The 25,130-nt window shown below is 40.1% G+C and overlaps 1 protein-coding gene across 1 annotated transcript in view; it reads right to left on the bottom strand.

Moving 5' to 3' along the window:
- Positions 1 to 11,498: 11,498 nt before the first annotated feature.
- LOC108703376 (dual specificity protein phosphatase 13) overlaps positions 11,499 to 25,130 on the bottom strand; it is an 81,131-nt gene continuing 67,499 nt past the window's right edge. Inside the window, exon 4 of the mRNA XM_018239442.2 lies at positions 11,499 to 12,632. Coding sequence (XP_018094931.1) covers positions 12,412 to 12,632 — 221 coding nt within the window. The 3' untranslated portion in view covers positions 11,499 to 12,411. The remainder of the gene's footprint in view (positions 12,633 to 25,130) is intronic.

Consider the following 25,130-nt stretch of genomic DNA (forward strand, 5'->3'; position numbering starts at 1 on the left):
TGTACCTCCAGCACTTACTCATATATTCAATTCCTCTCAAGGATAAAGGTCAGAGTGAGGCCACTATATACATAAAGTGGTGTGTTGATATTCTTGCAGGTACCTATTAAAGTGGGTTTTGAGTATGGAAACACAATTCACTTTAGGCTACTTAAAATTTTCACCAACTTAACATCAGTAAGAAGAGAAAATGTCTCTGTGAAAATTTGGTCTCTGTAGAACGGTACTGAGATCAAACCACACTATTTGTCTTGGCTCACTTTCAACAGACACAAGGGCATCAACTGACATTAAAAGAAAGGAGGTTGCATTTGAAGAGGTTTTTTTTTACAGTGAGAGATGTGAAATTTTGGAATTTTCTCCCTGAAATGTAACTTCAAGATGGGACTGGACTTTCAGCAAATGTGAAAATACAGGGTTACATAGATTAGGTTTTAGCATAAAGTTGATCCAGGGCCAGTGTGATGTTGTGGTGTCATCTTAAAGATAGATTTATCAAATTTCACCACAGTAAAATGCCACCACATTAATACATACAAATCAGAGCACTCTTCTCTGAACTGCATTGCATACACAATGTTACTCTTCTTGTGCTTTGGGATGGGGTCTTTTGGGTGAACTAGTTGCTGCCTCAGTGTGTTGCTGGGTTTAAAGCAGAATGTGGTGTTTATTAAAAAAAATTATTTTTAAAAGTTTTTCTGACACCCCAGCTACATATGGGAGGACCAAGTTCTTTCTCCTGTCCTGTTTTCCACCTTCACCCGTAGTCTTGGTGTTATTGCTTCTTTTTCCATCAGTTTTCACAAAAGCCCAATTTGGATACCCACATGTCTTCAGGGCCCCTCTGAGATGTTTCATCTCTTTCAACTTAGCCTCTGTGCTGGTGGGGATCTGGTCTGCTCTGTGATGTAGAGTTTTGATGACCCCTAGTTTATGATCTAGTTCTAGTGGATGGTGGGAGTCAAACAGCAGGTACTGGTCTGTGTGGATAGGTTTCCTGTAGACCTCTATTTCCAGCTTTCTACCCTCTCTGACTCTTACCAAACAGTCCTAAAAAGCTAGTGTATCATCTTGCACATCTTCTCGTGTAAACCTGATGTTGTGGTCCACTGTGTTGATGTGTTCAGTTTAGGGATGCACCGAATCCACTATTTTGGATTCGGCCGAACCCCCGAATCCTTCACGAAAGATTCGGCCGAATACCGAACCGAATCCTAATTTGCATATGCAAATTAGGGGTGGGAAGGGGAAACATTTCTTACTTCCTTGTTTTGTGACAAGAAGTCAAGTGATTTCCCTCCCCGTCCCTAATTTGCATATGCAAATTAGGATTCGGATACGGTTCGGCCAGGAAAAAGGATTCGGCCGAATCCGAATCCTGTTGAAAAAGGCCGAATCCTGGCCGAATCCCAAACCAAATCCTGGATTCGGTGCATCCCTAGTTCAGTTAAATACTGTACCTCCTGTGGGTGACGGGTCCCCTTTAAGCTTACCATGCTGTTTAATCACCTCTCCCTGGAAGGTTTAATAACACATCAAAGATCCAATCTTGCTAATACATTCAACACCTAATTTAATGACATCATTGTGGATTATGATTAACAGATTATGCTGATTGGAGCAACATTCCAGAGGATATATATTTTCGAAGAAAGATTTACAAGTTATTCTGAATTGAGAAAGCCAGTTGAATAACTGGTGAAATGTCTTCAAGAAAAAAAACACAGCAAGTTGATTTGACTTATTTCTATAAATACAGTATACCATGACCTGGATAAATGAAAATCTTCACAAACATATTGTGCATGCCAAGCTAGATTTTAATGACAAAATAGATGCTTGTGACAGAAAGCAGGATTTTATAGCACATGATTCATTCTATCAACAAATTAAAAACTCAGTTTCACAAAACTGTTAAAACAAACAACAAACAAGATTAAAGCCAGCTCTGTTCTACATGGCTGCATCAGATACTATTTAGCCTGCTACCGGCCAGATAGTATCTGCATTTCTCTCTGCACTAGTTTTGTGACTCCCCTTGACTCACTCTGGTGTGAAAGGGGTAAGCATGGTGCATTTAAGGGGGATGGCATCATAAGACCCCTGTTTGTTATAAATTAATGTAAAGCACTGGGTAGTTTGCTGGTGCTATAAAAATAAATTATGATCCCCATAAAATTACAACTGCATAAACAACCCCTTTTTGTTTGCAAACAGTACTCAGGAGACTGCTCTCAAGACCTACACATCATACTATACAGAATGTGTGTGCACATGATCAGTCCCGCATCTTTGGCTAAACCGATTATGTAGTAGTTGAACTATAGCTAAGCACAGCTAAGCTAACAGTAGCCCTTTTAGCAAACGTTTGTCCTTTGTTCATATTTATTGCTATGTAGCACAGAGGGCCTTAGAGGGCACCCTCTATAGCAGGCCAGAAAGTATGCAGAGCTGGCAATTTCTAATCTTGTTTGCTATAGGGCAATAAGCTTTGTTTTTATTGGTTCCATAACGTGACTGACAGTATTGTTTCACAGAATGGATATTTATATTGTTTTGTGAAACCGAGTTTTTATTTTGTTGATAGAATGAATCCTGTGCTATAAAATCCTGCTTTCTGTCTCAAGAATATACAGTATTAAACCAAAACCTAGCTTGACAAAGGCTTGATACAGTAGAGGCCCTGTGAGTCCCGAAATGTTGCCATTCTTTGTCTACTAAAGTTTGAGCCAATAAAAATCACAAAGCAAAACTGATTGAATTTGTCAGTGTGCTGCAGTCTTGTGGACTTTACATATGATTTTCCTGACCCATGGCAGGTTGGTTAACTCACTGCTAAGCACCTGATCCGAAGGTATATTACACAGAGGTAGTACACTTCATTATTGTATTAAAAACTAGCTTGGCATGCCCAAGTTAGTTACACTATTATATATTCTTTCCAAGTTTTTGTTTTACATAACTAATTCTGTAAGTAACTACACATAACTGCATTTGTACATGGGTGTTATACATTTGTGAGAGATTGTTTGTTAACATTTATAGAATGTAGTTTGTAATATTATTATAATATCCTTTTGTGCACAAACCAAATTGTGTTTTCATTAATACAAATAAGCCTTTTGTATATTTTTTATCTGTGCATATGGTCACAAATACTCATGTACCTTAAGAGACATTCATTCTGCATACTAGGGATACTTTTGTATACAGATTGTATTTGGGACAAACGCCATACCATAAGCGTCAGAGTTATCAATCAAAAAACAATCTGTGTTTATAGACTAAGGGGCATATTTATTATGCTGTGTAAAATGAAATTTGCAGAAAAATGGTGTAAAAAGCTGCGACACCAGCAAAAAATCTGGTGAGCCCTGGCCCCCGCCAACCCAAACCCGCTCGCTATGTGACACAATGCGTGGTGCACAGGCAGGGCACCTATATTTAAACATGCATGCATGGGGGACCTGGTAGTTTGCAAGTCGGGAGGGGGCCCCTGGGACTGTTAAGAGTGCCCTTGGTATCTCATCGTGTTTTACACAGTATAATAACTATACCCCTATGTCTGTATACAATAACTAGTTATAGAGGCAATTCCAAGTTTGTAGGAAATCCCATAATGTTGTTCACAACATACATAATAGTGTCACTGTTAAAGTAGACAGTATAAATCATAAAAATGTGCAGCACTTTACAGTTCTGTATATGCAGTATTTAATTTGAAATGAATTGTAGTACTTTTTAAATCCCTTCTTGCTTCTCTTGTCACCACCCAGTTTTTGGCAGCAAAAGATTTACAGCATGCATGCATGGCAGGCCTCATAACTATGCTACAGTTCAGACAGGAAGGCTCTGTTAAAAAAAATGAGGACAGCAGCTGTGGGACTCCCTGGGTTGGGACTAAACCAAGATATGATCCAGCTGACAACTCATGATGATCTATTGCTAGCACATGCTTTTGGTGTGCCTTTTCATGCCAGAAAGGGTGTAGCAGTAGTCTGCGACAGTGGCGTAACTACAGCACTGGCACTAGGGTGCAAAAATTGCACCTGGGCTTGTGGTGTCCCCATGGTCTTGTGGTTTTTAGATACTTTCTTCCTTATTCCAATTCCTTATTCCAGTTACTTATGCAAATAGAAAAGGCTGCTAGTTTAGGTAAAGTAATGATAATGGTGGATTTTAATTACCCAAATATTGACTGGAGCAACAGTACTGCTAGATCAGTTAATGGGAACAAGTTTATAAACTTATTGCACAACAATTTTTTAGCACAGGTTGTTGAGGAGCCTACCAGAAAAAATGCTATTCTTGATTGAGTGATCTCAAATGACCCAGAACTTATAGCAAATGTTTAAGCCATTGAACCCCTGGGTAATAGTGGCCATAATGTTATATCTTTTAATGTCTGGTGCAAAAAACAAAAATATACTGGGGCAACAAAACCCATGAATTTTGGAAAAGCTAATTTTAGTGCCTTGAGGGCTGCCCTACAGTGCATTGATTGGAGCAATAAGTTTTCAGCTAAAAACACAGAACAGACATGGTTGTCCTTTAAAATGATATTAAATCATTACTGTTCTCAATTTATTCCCTTAAGGACTAAACGTAGAAGCTCTAAGAATCATCCTGTGTGGCTTAATACAGAAGTAAAGAAGTTAATTGGAAAGAAGAGAAAGGCATTTAAAAACTACAAATCTGTAGGGACAGAAGCTGCATTTAATGAATATAAACACTGTAATAAATGTTGTAAATCAGCAATCCGGAAGGCTAAGAAAAGAAATGAAGAGTTAATTGCGGTGGAGGTGAAAACTAACCCTAAAAAGTTTTTTAAATATATTAATAGTAAAAAGATGCAGGTTGAGACCGTTGCTCCATTAAATAATGGTACCAGTATGGTTGTAACAGATACAGAAAAGGCAAATGTGTTAAATCAATTATTTTCTTCAGTGTATACAATAGAGGAGTCTGGGTTCACAGGCTCACTTTATAACTGCACGAATGGTTCAGCTCAATCTAGTCAGTGGCTGACTCAGGATATGATTCAAAAAGCTTTAATACAAATTAATGTAAACAAGGCTCCAGGGCCTGATGGCATACACCCCCGGGTTCTAAGAGAGGTTAGTTCTGTTTTAGACCAGCCCTTATTTCTGATTTTCTCAGATTCACTGTCATCTGGTATGGTGCCTATGGATTGGAGAAAAGATGATTATTCCAATATTTAAAAAGGGATTACGATCTCAGCCTGGCAATTATAGGCCAGTAAGCTTGACATCTGTGGTGGGCAAATTATTTGAAGGCTTGTTAAGGGATCACATTCAAAATTTTGTCCTAATGAATGGCATTATGAGCAACAATCAGCATGGCTTTATGAAGGATAGGTCATGTCAGATGAATTTGATTGCATTTTATGATGTGGTAAGTAAGATTCTGGACAGTGAGGAGGCAGTAGATGTGATCTATTTGGATTTTGCCAAAGCGTTTGATACTTTGCCCCACAAATGACTGCTTTCTAAACTAAGGTCTGTTGGGCTTAATGAAGTCATTTGCACGTGGATAGGAAACTGGCTACAGGATCGGGTACAGAGGGTGGTTGTTAATGGGACATTCTCTACTTGGAGTAAGGTTCTTAGTGGGGTCCCCCAGGCAGGGCCGCCATTAGAAATCACGGGGCCCCGTACAACAAAATTTTTGGGGCCCCCTGGGCCCCGCCCACACTGACGACCAAGCTCCACCCCATATCCCGCCCACTCCACATCGCAGTTAAAAGACCACACAGACATCAGCGCTAAAAAAGTAACCCCCCCACACAAGTTGTAAAAAGCTATTGATGGTCAGGGCCCCCTTATAAAAAATTGGGGCCCCAAAAAAAAAAAAAATTAAATTTTTTTTTTTAAAAAAAAAACAAAAAACATTGGTGGCAGGGGCCCCCTTATAAGTTAAAAAAACTTGGGGCCCCAACAAAAAAAATGTAAAAAAAACTAAAAAATAAACAAACATTGGTGGCAGGGGCCCCCTTATAAGTTAAAAACAAATTGGGGCCCAAAAAAAAAAAAAACCATTGGCGGCAGGGGCCCCCTTATAAGTTAAAAACAAATTGGGGCCCCAAAAAAAAATTTTTTTTGAAAAAAAAAAAAAAAATACTGGTGGCAGGGGCCCCCTTACAAGTTAAAAAAATTTGGGGCCACCAAAAAGAAATTTTTTTTTTAAAACAAAAAAAACAAAAAAATACAATGGTGGCAAGGGGCCCCTTACGAGTTAAAAAAAAAATTGGGGCCCCAAAAAAAAAGTTTTAAAAAAAAGATTGGTGGCAGGGGCCTATAGAATATTAAAATAATACATTGGTGGCCAGGGGATTAAAAAAAAAACAAAACACAAACTGGTGTTCCGTAGAATTGAACTCGTGGCTTCAGTACTTCAACTTCGCCTCCTTTCGTGACTTCGGGTCTTTTCACCGCTTCAGGACTTCAATTTCGGCTGTTTTCGTGACTTCTGGTCTTTGCGCTGCTTCAGGACTTCGGCTTCGGCTGTTTTCGTGACTTCGGGTCTTTTCGGCGCTTCGTGACTTCGTGACTTCGGCTTTTTCCGTGACTTCGGGTCTTTTCGGCGCATCGGCTTCGGCTTTTCGGCACTTCCGCATTCGGCACGCAAGAGGCAAGACGTACGGCTCGGGCGCTCGTAAGGGGGGCCCGGATCTTCAAAAAATGCAGCGCTGCCGGGCCCCCCTTCATGCCCGGGCCCGGTACGCTTGTCCCCCCTGTCCCCCCCTGATGGCGGCCCTGCCCCCAGGGCTCAGTATTGGGTCCACTTTTATTTAACTTGCTCATTAATGACTTAGGGGAGGGTCTTGTAAGTAATGTATCAGTGTTTGCAGATGACACAAAATTATTCAGCCCAATTAATTCCATCCAGGATGTGGCATCCTTGCAACATGATCTTGACAAACTGGCAATCTGGGCAGCTAAGTGGCAAATGAGATTCAAAGTTGATAAATGTAAGGTCATGCATCTGGGATGTAAAAATATCCAAGCCACTTATACCCTTAATAGGCAAATCCATTATGGAAAAGGACCTTGGAGTCCTTGTAGATGGTAAACTTGGCTGTAGCAAGCAATGCCAGTCGGCAGCATCAAGGGCAAATAAGGTCTTGAGCTCTATTAAAAGGGGCATAGAGTCAAGGGAGGAGGGGGTCATTCTTCCACTGTATAGAGCACTTGTAAGGCCCCATCTAGAATATGCCGTACAGTTTTGGTCTCCCTCACTCAAACAGGACATTATTGTATTAGATACGGTGCAGAGAAGGGCAACTAAGTTGGTAAAAGGTATTAAAAATCTTAGCTATGAGGAAAGACTGGCCAAATTGGGGATGTTCACGATGGAGAAGAGGCACTTAAGGGGTGATATGATAACTATGTATAAATATATAAGGGGATCATATAATAATATCTCTAATGCTTTATTTACCAGTAGGTCTTTCCAGCTGACACAAGGTCACCCATTCCGATTAGAAGAAAAGAGGTTCCGCCTAAATATTTGGAAGGGGTTTTTTACAGTGAGAGCTATGAAGATGTGGAATTCTCTCCCTGAATCAGTTGTACAGGCTGATACATTAGATAGCTTTAAGAAGGGGTTGGATAGCTTTTTAGCAAGTGAGGGAATACAGGGTTATGGGAAATAGCTCATAGTACAAGTTGATCCAGGGACTAGTCCAATGTTACTATGTTACATCAGGATTAAACTACATATGGTGGTCCTTAATTCTTTTACTTTTATTTCTTAAGGGAATAAACTGTAAACTCTGTTATTTGAAACGGCAATCATTTGTTCTTTTTAGCTGAAACCCTAAAGTTTGATTGCCTGAAATTTACTGCTATATATGTTTGTTTTTGCAAGAAATATAAAATAAGATAATAGTATGGTCACTATTACCCATGTATTTCAGTACTTTCACATTTGCTTATTTTTCGGTCCATGCTTAAAAAGAGATATATAACAGCTCGTTTTTACATCAGTTAATTCTATTGGGCTTATGTACAAAAGGTGCATAAATAATATCTGAACTTCCAAAAATAAATATAAATGCAGTTTTTAGCACAGAGGAGCCAGTTCATCAGGGCAAATGGGATTACCTGATTAACAAGGCAACAATGGCATCATAGCCGGTCACAGCAGAAGCAGAGAGATGAGTCAGCAGCTGAGGTGCATGGTCAAAAGGAGGCAGGGAATACATCAAAGGGTGAGTACATAAAAAAAATTGTTTTAGATTCCGATACAGATTCACCGGAGTCAGATAGTGAAGTGGAGGTGTATAGTACATACAAATCGCTTAAGAAATACTTGAGGTTGAAAGCTAAAGAATTTATGAAAGAGAAAGGTAGCCAAGAGTTCAGGATAAAAGTGGCTTCAGCAAGGGATATGTATTTTTGTGGGATTTCTTTGATACACAAGCAAAAGTGGTTAAGAAAATACAGGAAGGAAAGTATGTGGGTATATTCCAATTGATAATAAGAAATAAAAAATCTTACAGGAGGAAGGAAAAGAAAGAGGAGGGGAAAGTTAATAATGAATCCTTGTCTGAATGGATGAAAGGGTTTATGGTTTATATGAGCTGCTTTATGAGCATGGTGTTAATTTGGTGAAACACATATATACTGTTTATTATACTTTCACCACATACGGTAGCAATGCATGGCTTAATTAAGAGAAAGTTTAGAGAGAAGCTGGAGGACAACAATTCTTTGAGTTTTGGGCACAAAGACATGGAGGTCTGGATGGAATGGATGGGCAGCAATTAACATTGACAAATTAATCCCCTGGTTAAACGTTCATCCAGATAGAACAAAGCCTGAATGTATTAAAAATGTTTTTGTTTAAAAAAATGTAAGTGCAGCATTTAGTAAGTAGGGGGAATTAAAAGGAATTTGAAATCAGTTTATGGGTATCCTAAGGTATTGAAAGAAAAACTGGATAAAGAAATATTACTGGGCGGAATGGTGGGCCCATTCATAGAGCTTTAGAAAGCTTTAGCACTTTCTTGCATTGGTTTCTGGAAGTAAGGTCAGTGCATAGCCCACTATTTAATAAGTGATTTCCTATTAGTGAGCCACAAAGGATCAACAGTCTGCGGGGAGTTGCTATCAAACCTAGAACTTTTGTTAAATGAATTTGATGTTCCGGTAGCAGTTGAAACAATAGTAAAATTGATACAGAGATAGGAGTATGCAGACTGCCAATTGAGAAGGTTTAGTTTGAGAAGGCTAGGATATTAGGGAGGGATTTGGTGGCCAAGGACAAGGTCACACTAAAGGATTTACAAGCACTACCGGGCACTCTTAATTTTGCATGTAGGGGTGGATAATTAAGGCAGAGTTGTCATCAGACTCACCCCTGGTTAAAGGTATTTAGTGTTAATATGCATGAGACATAATATCTCATTCAAAGCCCAACATGTCCCAGATGTGAAGTGCAACATAACATATGCCTTGTCTAGGGAGAGAAGGGAGCTTTCTTTAAGCGTGTGCCTAATGTTTCGAACAGCAGCTCATACATGTCCTGATAATTTATGGCAGCTGGTGAACCCCTCTTAGAAGAACGGTACAAAAGGTCTGTATTTAAAAAAACATAAAAAAAACAAAACAAAACTTTCCACCTACAAAAGGGCGTGGAAAAGATGGCAGCTATTCTGCGAGTAATGGTGACATAAAAGATTTGTTGTCATTTTGACAGTACTTTACAAGGAGGGTAAATCAAAAGCGGCAGTTAGTGCCACATTAGCGGCTATTTTACATTTCTCCATAGCAGAGGGTAAACCAGATTTAACACACAACCTAGTAATTAAAATTTAATAAGAGGATGGGATAAAGTTTAAGGGCCCCAAAGTGCATAAAAGAGAACCAATAGTGAAATATAGGTTACAGTTGGTATTAGGGGCATTAAAAAGGTATGTTTGTCCATTTTGAATGTCTACTGTTTAGAGCAGTTTCCACGCCACATCTAATAAGAAAGTAGGAAAAGGTTTAATAGCCAAACACGGGCAGGTACAAGATAGGAGAGTGTTAATTTAGGTTAGCAAATAAAAAAAAAGGAAAGGGGTTATGGTACAAACGTGTTGATACAAGAAGGGAAATTGTTTATTTATATTAGTAGTTCTAAAATGGATCAGATAGGTAAAGGGAAATGGGTAAACATATGGGACACAGGGGAGTGTCATGCCCCGTTAGGTTAGTAAGGGAATATATGGCGGTGTGTCCATCTGGAGGGCAGCTATTGTTATTGCATGAAGAGGGAACCCATCTTTCATTCAGCCTTTTAGTTTAGGCAGGTACTGAACAAGGAGGGGATAGATAATGGGGGGGGGATCCAAAGAGGTTTGGATCACATTCTTTTAGAATAGGTGACGCAACTGAGGTAGCAATGGGTGGGGAAAGTAGCGAAAGGATAAAATCACTGGGAAGAGGGAAGTCAAAGGTATACGGGAGATAAATAAGGCCCATAATTGATGCAGGAGAGGTGTAAACTCATGTTCTGTCTTGATCACAGCAGGAGGTGCAACAAATTGCAACATTTTGATATTAGGGCATTTATTTATTTTCTGGGCGATGAAGCATGCAGGGGCTGCAGGTCAGCAGATGGGTTTGCTGAAGGAACACATGAAGATCTCTTGGTGGGGTAAGAGAGGTATGAGATGGGAACAGCAGAGAGGTATGTTTTTTGAGGCATTATGCTGGAATCCCATAAATTTGAACAACCTTACGTCAAATAAGAAGACCCCAGCACTTTATTGAGGCCATGAGGGCCAAACTTAACAGATATGTTAAGGAGCGTAAGAGTCAGGTGTATAGCATGGGCAAATATAATACAAAGGAGCAATTGGCGGGGGGCCATTTCCGCCTAGGGCATAGAGAAGGCCAGGAAGAAAGTTAACAGGGCCATGCAGAAATTCATGTTTTTATAAAATGTAAGTAGACACAGCTGTATAGGGAAGTCGGAGTGCATTTATCAGAGGGAGGTTTGGATTTGTTCATTGGGAACATCAAGGTGTTCTTTAAAGATTGGTGGAGGTCACGGGCCGGGTAGATGGGCCATTGGAAAAGGATAGGTGTCACTCCTCCCCTTTTTCCATTGGGTGGTCAGTGCGGCTCTAAGAGTACGAGTTGGTCATGGTGCAGGCCTACCTTTATGGAGTCACAAGTGTGCATCAGATTTGGACTGCACGGTCTTGTCTGAGGCATGCAAGAGACTGGGTTAGCGCCATTTATGCACAATGAGGGAGCAGGGGGATGGGCTATAAAGCATTCACGGAGGGCACTCGGTCCCATGATCCCTGCTTCATGTTTGACCAATTTTTGGGTAGAGAGCCCATGTTTTTTGAGAATACAATTTTTGGGCAGTGAGCCCACGTTTGGAGAATAAGAGCCGCAGCTGGGGACAGGGTGTACCTAGTCCTTGATGCTTAAACTGTTAAATAAAGCCTGTGACCTCCACTGATTTTTGCCAAAATATGTCTCTGTGTTTTAATTGAATGGTAGGGTTAAATCCTGGGGGCATAGGGGGTTCCTTAACATAATAGAATAGAAGAGTAAAAGTGAGGAAATTAGTTATAATTATAATATTAATCAGACAAAGCAATGTAATTTTCTCCCTAAAGCTGCTTTTTGTTTATAAACAAAACACCATACAACTATAGAAACAAGACATGTTCTTTCTATACTAGCACCAACCTACCTTAGATAGCAGCAGACCCAGAAACATCCCTCTGTATATGAATTTTACTCATTGAGTGATTTGAGTTCCGATAAAACAAAATGTTGTCTATTCTAAAATGGTAAATTCTTACAAAATGTAATAAAAGAACCCAGATCTAAATGGTTCAACATACTTTGTCAGTGCACAAATGGATCTGGCAGTTACTAATTATTGTTACTTTGGTTTATTCAAAGCTACATACACAAAAATAGTTACAATAAGAACTCAGATCTTTGTAAAAACATTTCAACATATTTGTAAATTACTGCTTATGTAACATCCTTGATTCAAAGCATGTCAATGCTGTTTGGAAGCCACATATTTACTTTTACTGACCATAGGTCACACAATCTTGTCTTCCAAGCAATGTACAAGAGCTTTTCTCATTTCTCATTTATGACTATAATGGTATTTTTGTTCATTTGTTATAGCAATGTAAAGGCTCATGAGTAATTATCATGTGTTTCTTCAGTTCTAAGTTAATATTTAATATTTTTGTTATATTTTGTATTGTTTATGTATTTTTGCACATTTCTTGTGATAGCCCTTAATAAAGAGATCTGTTTCCTTATGTATAATGTTTTTCAATTTGCTACCAATACAGGTGTCTTGGCAGTTCCATTAGAAGTAAAAGAGTTGGAAGATTTTGTATTTCTGGACTTCATTAGCTCAAATTTTGCCCTCACTACTCAAAGACCTTCCCTTGCCTGCCAGCTTTATATCCAGTTGACGTAACTGTTCCAGAAAACCATGGTTGGGTGAGATGTCTCGATGTTCACTCACACTTCTAAGGGCATCCAGAAGAGAAAGACCCTCAGAGATCATTAGAAATGCAAGGACAAGAGAGGCAGCACGGCTTATTCCCATTGCACAATGCACAAACACTTTTCCTGTAGGCACAGAAATGGGATAATAAAATATTTATGGCAAATTAATGGGCAGATTTATCAAAGTGTGAAATTAGAGATCACCACAGAAAACCTCACCCACTCAAGTGGACTTTGTATTTATTTATAAAGTGATACTAACACATCTAAATTGAGGCACAATTTCTTTCCTAAAATACAATTCTAATACATATAAAATTATAAAGAAAGAAAATTAAGTTTAAAAAAATGTATTGGAAATATTTGTTTAAAATAACTCTCCTTGTTTTATTTTTTCATGTTAAGTTTGATCAACTACTGCAGATCTTCTGTGACATTTTTCCTGATAAACACTTTATTGATATGACATCTACTGACAATCAGTTACGTTGGGTGTTTACTTTATACCATTCTACATAACCTTACTAAGAGTGTATTGTGCAACTAGTAAGAGCAAACAACTTCCAGGTGACAATAATGTTCTATATGACTTCATCACAAAAGTTACATTTTATAGTTTCATACAGTTACTCCATCATATTGTTGGACATGACGCCTCCAGCATTAGGTTATGGTGTTTTATATACTCTGGGCTTATGGAATTTTATAAATATGCAATATCAATGTTGGCTTTCCATGAATATATTTTCTGCCACATGCTTTTTCGAGGTGACTTCTGCAGTTTACCAGGAAGTTGTGTGTTTTTACCCTATGTTATCTTTCCAAGCCAACAAAAGACTAATAGTAACTATATTGGTCAATTTGGACAATAATTTGGTTTCTATAGTATTTACAGCACTGGATCAAATTGCTGACTGTATTCTTGTTTGAAGCACTTTATTATGCAATCTTATTGTAGAAAGTCATGGATTTAAAAATTGTAACACACAGGGGCACATTTACTAAGGGTCGAATATCGAGAGTTAATAAACCCTCGAATTCGACCCTCAAAGTAAAATCCTTCAAATGCAAATATCGAATTCGAAGCATTTTGCGCAAATCCTACGATCGATTGATCGAAGTAAAATTAGAACGATAAAATCCTTTGAAGGAAGGTTCAATTTGAAGGATTTTAAACGATTGATTGAAGGATTTTACTTCGATCAGAAAAAGCTTAGAAAATTGATGGGGAAGGTCCCCATAGGCTAACATTGTACCTCAGTAGGTTTAAACTACCAAAGTATGTAGTCAAAGTTTTTTTAAAGAGACAGTACTTAGACCATCGAATGGTCGAATAGTCAAAGATTTTTACTTCAAATCGTTCGAATCGAAGGTCGGAGTAGCCTATTCGATGGTTGAAGTACCCAAAAAAATACTTAGAAATTCGAATTTTTTTTCATTCGAATCCTTCACTCAAGCTTAGTAAATATGCCCCACAATGTTAAAGGCTTAAATACCCCAGTCAAACATAGAATCACAGGGCAATACTACAAAAATTTTTGACAGATATAGCTCTCCAAGAAACACATTGGACTACTTCAAGGCCCAAACCATACTTGCATAAATGTTTTTCACAAATATATGCTACTACATCCACAACCAAAGCAAGAGGAGTGTCCATAGCCTTTCGTAACCATGTGCAATTTGCTCTTAAAACTTCAGTTATTGGCCCAGAAAGACATTATTTACTTTTGACTAGTTCTATAATGGGTACACAGGTTACATTTCTAAATCTGTATGCACCTCAATAGAAGCTAGACAGTTTTACACTGAGGTTTTTAAGTTGTTACAAATACATATGAAAGGCCTTGTATTTGTTATGGGTGATTTCAATTTGGCGATGAACGCTAGTTTAGACCATTCATCGGGGTCCAACAGCAACTCACTAGCAGCACCAAAATATCTCAAGAAACGACTCCAAAATTGCTCAATTATAGATACCTGGCATTCATTGAACCCAACTGTTGCAGACTTCATATTTTACTCTCCAGTACATAATTACTACTCCAGAATTGATTACATACTAGTAACACAACACACCTTACAGCAAATTATTCTAGTTGATATACTCCCAAATGTCATGGTAAGATCATGCCCCAGTAATAGTAACCTGTTCCTTTACAAAGGCAGTTCAAACCAGACATGCATGGCGGTTAAACATATCCTACTTAACTGATACCACCTTGACCTACAAGAATACTGGGAAAATAACATAGATGAAGAACTTTCTATGGGCAATATATGGGCCGCTCAAAAGGCATTTATAAGGGGATCCTTTATAAAGTTAGCAACTGTCAAGGATTAGGTAGGGGGCGCTGTGGAGACTGATGGGGGAAGGGTGAGTCCTTGAGGCAGGAGCTGTATGTGCCTAGGGAACATGTAAAGGCAAGGCAGGAACAGGTTGATGCAGAGCAGAACGGGATGGAGAGGGCGAAGATCAGTACTGGATTAGGCAGGATGAAGAGGGCGACGACTTGAACAGACTGGATGGAGCAGGAGTGAAACAGGACTGGATGGGACAGGATTGTGCGGGAGTAGATCAGATTAAACTGGGGATAAAGTGCAAAAGGAGACTAGAGCAGAAGGAGACTAGAGCAGATAGCAGGAGAGGACTGGAGTGGATAGCAGGAGAGGACTGGAGCGGATAGCAGGAGAGGACTGGAGCGGATAGCAGGAGAGAACTGCAGCGGAAAGCAGGAGAGGTTAGGTACAAAGCAGAACAGGAAGCAGAAATCAGGAACAGGCAAGGCAAGGATGGTTCAAGGTCAAGGCAGAATAAGGTTAAGGCAAATAAGGTTAGAAGTGAGGAGCAGGGCAAGGTCAAAGCAAGGTTAAAGCAAGGAAAGATCAAGGTTTAAAGCAGGACCGGAGCAGAACTGGAAGATATGGCAGATCAAGACAGGACAAGGTTCAGAGCTAGGCAGGACAAGACAGAGAAGGGTTCAGACAAGACAAGATAAGGCAAGGCAGAATAGGAAGGAGGCTAGAACAGGAACCCGTAGCTAGGGACAATGCCGCACTGCTAGGATGGGAACCAAATTCTCAAGCAAGGAGTGTTCGGAGGGCTGAACCTTAAATAGGGCAGAGTCAGCCCTGATTGGCTAACTGCAACCAATCAGACTGCTGCTGGGCTGGGGCTGCAGAGGCCAGGTAACATATAGTGAGCAACTCTACAGGCTGCTCACCTGGCCAAATGGTTAAAGAGGATCTGTTACCTTGAGACATGAGTAATATATATCTTTCCCTCCTTAGTCAACTGTTTTTGTCTATATTTGAAACGGATTAGAAAATATAGAACAACAACAACGAACTATAAGTGCAGTGTGGGTACCACAATTCGATATGTTAGTGTATATGTGGGGGCAGATGGGCTGGGGTGTCCTCCAACAGTTAAACATATATACACACAAAGATTGGGACTATAAATCCCCACCCATGTGACCCCCAACACTCAATTATATATAAATACTTCAAATGTATAAAAGGCAATATTTATTAATCAACACTATGCCATAATCTCCAAATAAAAACAGTTAAAACCAAACTAAGCAGCGCTGCATGTACAAAGGGATCCCTTGTAAGTATTATAGATATAACCCAGCATGGATAATAATTAATTATTGTGGTGAAAAAGTGGCGTATCTGGAGCCACCTATAGCGAACCTAAACCTCAGAGGTGCAGCAAGTGGGGATCCCCCTATACAGGTCCACAAGTGCCAGGACTGCCGCACACTGCTCATCACGGAACCGGAACGAAGACGCTGCCACACGTCTTTCTAAGGACTCACAGTCATTCACGGACTTCCGCATGGTCGGTAATATACTTTATCTTGGTTGAGCGGGGCTGCCCTGGGAAACATCCATACTTGTAGGACACCCCACGAAGGCGTCCTTTTGGTCATCCCATTTATTTTGTACCCACCCACAGGGTTTTGGCCGCACGGCAGGTGCTTATAATCCCTCCTCACCCTTGAACATGGAACGGGGTTATTATCAAGAGGAAACCTACCCTAAAGGGGTGCTTTATTGATACTTATTGACTCTGGCACTTTGACACCTGGGATATTCCATTATTCATAATTCGGTTATAATTAACCGTATACCAGCAACGGATAATTTGGAACTTTCGCTATAGGTGGCTCCAGATACGCCACTTTTTCACCACAATAATTAATTATTATCCATGCTGGGTTATATCTATAATACTTACAAGGGATCCCTTTGTACATGCAGCGCTGCTTAGTTTGGTTTTAACTGTTTGTATTTGGAGATTATGGCATAGTGTTGATTAATAAATATTGCCTTTTATACATTTGAAGTATTTATATATAATTGAGTGTTGGGGGTCACATGGGTGGGGATTTATAGTCCCAATCTTTGTGTGTATATAGGATTAGAAAATATCCTACATGTAAAAAGTGTTTCACAGGTGCTGCCATCTTGAAACAGGACCCCTTTGTTTTCTGTGTGTGGGCTGAGCCAAACTGCCAAATCTCATGCATGCTAAAGTCGTAGAGTATCATGCTATGCACCATTCATGTTACACCAGGACTTGATATTCTATTAGGATTGTTTGAAACACCTTCTGTATTAGCACATTGTGAGGGCTACTACTAAATATCTCAAACCAAAACGTTAAAACCTACTAAGAATGTGTAGACCTTGGGGCTCATTTATAAACACTGGGCAAATCTGCACCTGTGAAATCTGCACCTGTGAAATAACCAATTTGATTTCATTGTTCAACTTGCAGCTGCCTGTAAAAAGCCAGTCACTGATTGGTTGCTATGGGTTACTGCCCAGGTGCAAATTTGCCTTTAGCTTAAAGTCAACCCCAAAATAAAAATGTCCCTAATAAAAGAAAACATCATTCTAAGCAACTTTCCAACATATATTTATTGAAGATGTTCAGTGCTTTGAAAGTTATAGTATTTGCTTAACTCCTGGTTGGTACTTTTTAAAAAAAAAATTCAGATGGTGAATAAAGTTTTTCCCTACTGGTGTTTCTGTATGTATTAATCAATCTAGCCATTATATTGCATTGTAATTTTTAGTGTTTTAGCAGGATAGGTGTTCCCTCAGCAGTGTTACAGCTATGTGCTGCTCCGAGGTAGATTTTTGTGCTGCTGGGGGTTAAAAAGTCAAAAATGCAGAGGGGAAGTGCAGCAATGCAAATTATGTATATGCTACTACCCAAAACACTGCTTTCCAGTACCCCTCAAATGTCCTTTTATCCTTCTGTTCTGCAATGCCATGTTCAAAGTCCATATCTTTACAGAATTTCCATCTCATTTCTCCCTGCTCGTTCACCCACCGCATTCCACATTACTTACTGTAATATGTAGAGGGGAACTGAGCCTTCAACTTCTACTCTGTAACACTCCATTTGGAAGGGACAGTGAAGGGGATGTGAAGGGAGAGCTTTCAGCTCCTGTTCGCAAGGTTCATAAAGGGTTATGCGCAAAGAAAACCAAAGCTCTCAACTTTAGACATAACTTCTTTGGAAAGGCACATGGAGGGGGATGCAAGGGAAAGCCTTCACCATCCATCAGAAGAGACAGTGAGGGGGATGCAAAGGGAAAGTTTGCAGCTCCTATTCAGGAGGTCAGAGAAGGCTATGCGCAAATCAAAATGGAGCCATTCAACTTCAGAAGCGAAATCAAGGTGCTATCAGTCATATTAGAAACCTGTCACGGAGGTAGAGTAAAATTAGTGCTTGGCTGTATCTGATTCCTTACTTCTTGTCTGTTCTGTGATCTCTTCCTTTCCTCTTCTTCTTCGTTCTCCTTCTCCAGCAGATTCAAACGGCTGAGGTGAAATCTCACGAGATTTCAGCCAGCTACAGTTTTTCCCATGAGGCTTTGCGCCCGACTTTCAGAAAGTCTTTGGAGACTTTGGAGTCTCGTGCACAATTTTAAAACCCTGCCTTAATTACATTTATTTAAAAAAAAGACGGAAATATCTACAGTGGTGTGAAAAACTATTTGCTCCCTTCCTGATTTCTTATTCTTTTGCATGTTTGTCACACAAAATGTTTCTGATCATCAAACACATTTAACTATTAGTCAAAGATAACACAAGTAAACACAAAATGCAGTTTTTAAATTTAGGGAGAAAAGAAATCCAAACCTGTGTGAAAAAGTAATTGCCCCCTGAACCTAATAACTGGTTGGGCCACCCTTAGCAGCAATAACTGCAATCAAGCGTTTGCGATAACTTGCAACGAGTCTTTTACAGCGCTCTGGAGGAATTTTGGCCCACTCATCTTTGCAGAATTGTTGTAATTCAGCTTTATTTGAGGGTTTTCTAGCATGAACCGCCTTTTTAAGGTCATGCCACAACATCTCAATAGGATTCAGATCAGGACTTTGACTAGGCCACTCCCACTAGTCTTCATTTTGTTTTTCTTCAGCCATTCAGAGGTGGATTTGCTGGTGTGTTTTGGGTCATTGTCCTGCTGCAGCACCCAAGATCGCTTCAGCTTGAGTTGACGAACAGATGGCCGGACATTCTCCTTCAGGATTTTTTGGTAGACAGTAGAATTCATGGTTCCATCTATCACAGCAAGTCTTCCAGGTCCTGAAGCAGCAAAACAACCCCAGACCATCACACTACCACCACCATATTTTACTGTTGGTATGATGTTCTTTTTCTGAAATGCTGTGTTACTTTTACGCCAGATGTAACGGGACGCGCACCTTCCAAAAAGTTCAACTTTTGTCTCGTCGGTCCACAAGGTATTTTCCCAAAAGTCTTGGCAATCATTGAGATGTTTTTTAGCAAAATTGAGACGAGCCTTAATGTTCTTTTTGCTTAAAAGTGGTTTGCGCCTTGGAAATCTGCCATGCAGGCCGTTTTTGCCCAGTCTCTTTCTTATGGTGGAGTCGTGAACACTGACCTTAATTGAGGCAAGTGAGGCCTGCAGTTCTTTAGATGTTGTCCTGGGGTCTTTTGTGGCCTCTCGGATGAGTTGTCTCTGCGCTCTTGGGGTAATTTTGGTCGGCCGGCTACTCCTGGGAAGGTTCACCACTGTTCCATGTTTTTGCCATTTGTGGATAATGGCTCTCACTGTGGTTCGCTGGAGTCTCAAAGCTATAGAAATGGCTTTATAACCTTTGAAATTGAACTCAGGTGTGATAAACCACAGTTAAGTTATTTTTTAACAAGGGGGGCAATCACTTTTTCACACAGGCCCATGTAGATTTGGAGTTTTTTTTTTCCCTTAATAACGTAAACCTTCATTTAAAAACTGCATTTTGTGTTCAATTATGTTATCTTTGACTAATAGTTAACGGTTTTTGATGAGCAGAAACATTTAAGTGTGACAAACATGCAAAAGAATAAGAAATCAGGAAGGGGGCAAATAGTTTTTCACACCATTGTAACTGGTGGGCATGCTGACTTGCACAGTCCCTGGGTTGGGCTGTGTGTTTTAGACTTTTTTTTGTGGCGCTATCACATGATATTGCTGGAGTTCTTATTATTATCATTGTTGTTATTTTTTTTTTTGGGCTGTTGGGGTCCCATGAAGAGAAGGCATCTGTCTTCTTGCTTGATCAGGTGGAGAGGGGGGGTGTAGGGGAATGCAGGAAGTGAGAGCAACAGCAGGACAAGTAGATTTTATGTGCCTGCTGCCTTACGGCCCATTGTGATCATGCCTCCGCTTCCCAATCCAGAAGTGCAGCAAATCTACAATCTGTGGCACTTGAGTCCCTTTATCCACAGATGCTACGATCTGTGATACTTAAAGGGTTAACCCAATATATAGGCGCGGCTATCATCGCGTTTCCATGTGGGCTGCTTTGATTTTTTTTGCCCGGGCTGCTTTTTACTCCCAGTCCGGCCCTGGTACCTACGTTCTTGGCCGGCAAAAGGTTGAATTTGATGGACGTGTGTATTTTTTTCAACCTAACGTACTATGTAAGTATGTAAGAATACACATTACTAGTTCCTGAATGATTTTGGGGATCAATCTGTATGGACTTTATTGTTGATCTACCTACTTCAATACAATTTTTGTAGTCACTTATCATTTGTCCAAGATGGCACATTTTGTGCCTCTCTCTGAGACTGCTTCCGCTGCTGACACTGCTAATGTTTTCATTAGGGAAATCGTTTGTCTGCATGATGTAGTTCAGCTCTAAATTTTAGAAGGTGCACCATCAGTCTCTAAAAATTAAACCCTTGAACAATATTTACACTGTTTCTCCTCTTTTCTTCAAGATAATTGGAGTAGATTTCTAGCACTTGTTGAATGGCTTACAATAACTTGTACACTCTTCTACCAAGCAAACCCATTCTCAAGACTCTTGGGGATTCAATCCCTGGTCTGTGTGATAATCAGACAGTGCACTCTCCTGCTGAGCCACTGGAGGCATTCAGAGTTCACTCTTCGAGGCTGTCCATATAGACCAGTGATCCCCAACACGTAGCTCGCGAGCAACATGTTGCTCGCAGCCTCACTTGATGTTGCTCGCGTAAGCTTACCAGCAGGTGTCCATTTAGCAAAGTGGCTTACTGTCTGGAGTGCTGTCTGGAGCGCAAACAGGTAGTTCTTCATTCATTACAAAGCATGCTGCCGTCTCGTCCTAGATAAGATAATCAGGCAGCTGGGGGCTGTACATTGTGTGAGTCAGCCAATCAAAAGTGTTACCTGGGTCATGGGTCAACTTGCAGGAATTTAAACATTAGGAAAATACTGTGGATGTTTTAACTGCAGATCGCAAGGAAAAGAGGCAGAGCTGTATGTTCGAAATTCGTTCCGTCGCTGCATCTTTCTGTAAGTATCTCTCAACTCTCTCCCCCCCTTTCTAGCTGCAGTTCTAGCCGACCCCTTCTTCCCAACCCTTCCTTTTTTCCAGCCCACACCAGTACTTATGACCCAGTATGATCGCTACTCAGCAGCCCCGTGTATTAGGAAGCATGTTTAATAGATTCTGCCAGCGAGATCCCTTCTCCCTAGCCCACCGTAAGAAGCGTGAATCACAGTTTCACTCAGTGCGATCCTTTCTCCCCTGCCCTCGCAGTCTCACATAAATTACAAGCGCGTTCCCCTGCTGTCCTTCGGTAAACCTCCTGTCAAAGACATCAGTGATATATAACAGCGTGTTTGTGATTAGTCCTGTAAGCGAGCGGTGAGTAGGAGGCGCAGGAAAAGGGTGGACTGCGAGAAAAGCTATGCTGGTAATTTATGTGTGAGGGCCGGGGAGAAAGGATCGCACTGAGTGAAACTGTGATTCACGCTTCTTACGGTGGGCTAGGGAGAAGGGATCTCGCTGGCAGAATCTATTAAACATGCTTCCTATTACACGGGGCTGCTGAGTAGCGATCATACTGGGTAATACAATACTGGTGTGGGCTGGAAAAAAGGGAGCACTCTGCAGCTTAAAAACAATCTTATTGCTGGCAAAGAAACTATATGAATAAAGCACTTATAACAGCACACTGCTTCTGCCCCTCTTTTTCCAGCAGCAGCCCAGAGTGATCCCTTCTCTCCAGCCTGTGCCATTACTGTGCCAATTTTAATAATTCCACATTCTACGTAACTGCTACTCCATCACCCATCACCTTGTTGTACCATTATGATTCCCAACTCCATACATCACTTTTCACCAGAGAGTTTCAGTGCTGCCCAGTCTCCTTTGTGTCACCATTTCCAAGAAGTTCAACATCCTACATTTCTTTTATTTCCCCTTTTCGCATGTTCATGTGCCACAATCTTCTCTACATTTTTGCTCCTTCCCGTCTCTCTCCTCCATATACCCTTGGTACTTCTGTGGCATTCTGTGCCCTGTCTGTACCCTCAGTGCTCCAGTGTGCTATTTTTTCTTCCGTCCGTACTTCCAGTGCTCCAGTGTGCTATTTTTTCTTCCGTCCGTACTTCCAATGCTCCAGTGTGCAATTTTTTCTTCCGTCCGTACTTCCAGTGCGCCATTTTTTCTTCCGTCCGTACTTCCAATGCTCCAGTGTGCAATTGTTTCTTCCGTCCGTACTTCCAGTGCTCCAGTGTGCCATTTTTTCTCCTGCCTGTACTTCCAGTGCTCCAGTGTGCCATTTTTTCTCCTGCCTGTACTTTCAGTGCTCCAGTGTGCCATTTTTTCTTCCGTCCGTATTCCCAGTGCTCCAGTGTGTGATTTTTTTCTCCTGCCTGTACTTTAATTGCTCCAGTGTGCCATTCATTCCCCCCTCAGGCCGGCACATGGCCTCTGTTTAGTTCCCAAAATGGATCTCTGTTGTTACCTGTGTAGGGGCTTTGATGACACATAACATTAGGCAGTTTGTTGTGCTTGCATGGACTGTGTGCATGGTGTGTGAATACACTGTACTACTGATAGGTATTCTTAAGTGTTGCTAGTAACGGCTGTGTATGTTATATTGGTCTCAATAAAGTACACTGTTAGGAATTTTAGGTATTTTCAGGTTTGCTATACTAATTGCAGGGTACAGATTGCTGAGTTTGCTATATTTCACACTGGCGTCACTAACAAACTGGCATTTTGTTGTAAACTGGAACACTTTTACTTTAATAAAAACTTTTGTTTTAAACATTTTATGATTTTTTTTACTAAGAAAATGGCTGCTCCTCCTCTACACAAGAAAAGACGTACCTACACATACAGTTTTAATGAAGAGTGGGAAGAAAAATACTTTTTTACTAATTTCAAAGAGAAATGCATATGCATAATATGCCATGCAACAGTTGCCATTGGGAAAAAATGCAATGTAGAACGCCATTTCACAACAACGCATAGAAAGTATGACCTGGAATTTCCAGTTGGCACGAATTTGCGGAAAGTAAAAGTGAAAGAGTTAAAATCTGTTCTAAATGCCCAACAAGCAATCTTCAAGAAACCTGCAAACAAATCAAAAGCAGCAACAATTGCATCATTCAAGGTGGCACATGTCCTTGCAAGAAAGAAGAAACCATATGAGGATGGAGAAATTGTCAAGGATGCCATGGTTGCAGTTGCTGATACTTTATTTCAGGATTTTAAAAATAAATCAGACATTATGTCTGCTATTCAGGACCTGCAGCTCTCTGGAAACACTATTACTCGCAGAATTGAAGCCATGTCAGATGACATTTGTCACCAGATGAAGAGGGATGTACAGCAATGTGATTTCTACAGCTTGCAGTTTGATGAATCAATAGATGTGGTGGACACTGCTCAGCTGAACATCTTTATTCGAATGGTTTTTAAGGATGCAAGTATAAAGGAAGACCTGTTTGCTGTTATACCATTGAAAGGAAAAACAAGAGGAGAAGATATTTACCAAGCTTTTAAAGCTTATGTTCAGCAGCTGAATGTCCCACTACATAAATTGGTATCTATAACAACTGATGGTGCCCCTGCAATGATTGGGTCAAAACTTGGCTTTGTTTCTTTATGTAGAAATGATCCAGCATTTCCACCATTTTTGAATTATCATTGTGTTATTCACCAGGAATCACTTTGTTCCAAAGTTATTGAGTTCCATCACGTCATGAAAGTTGTAGTGAGGATTGTGAACTCAATTCGTGCCAGGCCACTTCAGCACAGGTTGTTCAAAGCTTTCCTGGATGAATTTGATGCTGAGTATAAGGACCTCCTGTTTCACACAGAAGTACGGTGGCTAAGCAGAGGGAAAGTGTTGCAGCGCTTCCAAGAGCTTTTGCCAGAAATATCCCAATTTTTAGAAGAAAAAGATGAATTATACAGTGAATTATATGACCCTCAGTGGCTGACAGATTTGGCATTTTTAACAGACATGACTTCAAAATTAAATAACCTTAACCTTGACCTTCAGGGAAAGGACAAAAATATTACACAAATGATTGGGACAATAAATGCTTTTAAGGAAAAGTTAAAAATGTGGTTGTGTCACCTCAAGAGAAAAATTTTCCATCACTTTCCCAGCTTACAAAAAAGGCAGGAAGAGCATTTGACTTTTGAGACAGATTCTTATATTGGCAGCTGTGACAAACTGATGAGAGACTTTGATAAACGCTTTGCTGATTTTTGTATCATAGAGCCAATTGTGACATTCCTTGCCAATCCATTCATGGGCATTGACGTATGTTACATTGCAGAACATATTGCTAACATATTTAAAGTTAATGTTTTAGAAGTGGAAAATGAAGTAATAACATTAAGAACAGATGTGCAGCTGAGATCCAGATCACTGCAAAATGACTTCTGGTCATTAGTAGAAATCTGCAAGTTTCCCATCCTAAAAGGAACCTCACAAAGGCTGAATTCCTGTTTTGGGTCAACCTTCCTTTGCGAATCTGGATTTTCAGCTATGAAAATTTTAAAATCGAAATATAGAACACGTTTAAATGATGATCATCTGGGAGAATGCATGAGGTTGGCTGTTACAAACTACACTCCAGATATTCAGAAACTGGCAGAAAACATGCAGTGCCAGATTTCACACTGATTTATATTACATTTTATCATTTGAATTGAGTATATGCTTATTATTATTAAAATATTATGTTTTCCGTACTGTTCACGTTTTGCGTTGCTCACGAACAAGTTTTGCATCGGAGTGTGGCTCACGGAGCGAAAAAGGTTGGGGACCCCTGATATAGACCATTGC

Source organism: Xenopus laevis, chromosome 7S, assembly GCF_017654675.1.
Source record: "Xenopus laevis strain J_2021 chromosome 7S, Xenopus_laevis_v10.1, whole genome shotgun sequence".
NCBI lineage: Eukaryota > Metazoa > Chordata > Amphibia > Anura > Pipidae > Xenopus > Xenopus laevis.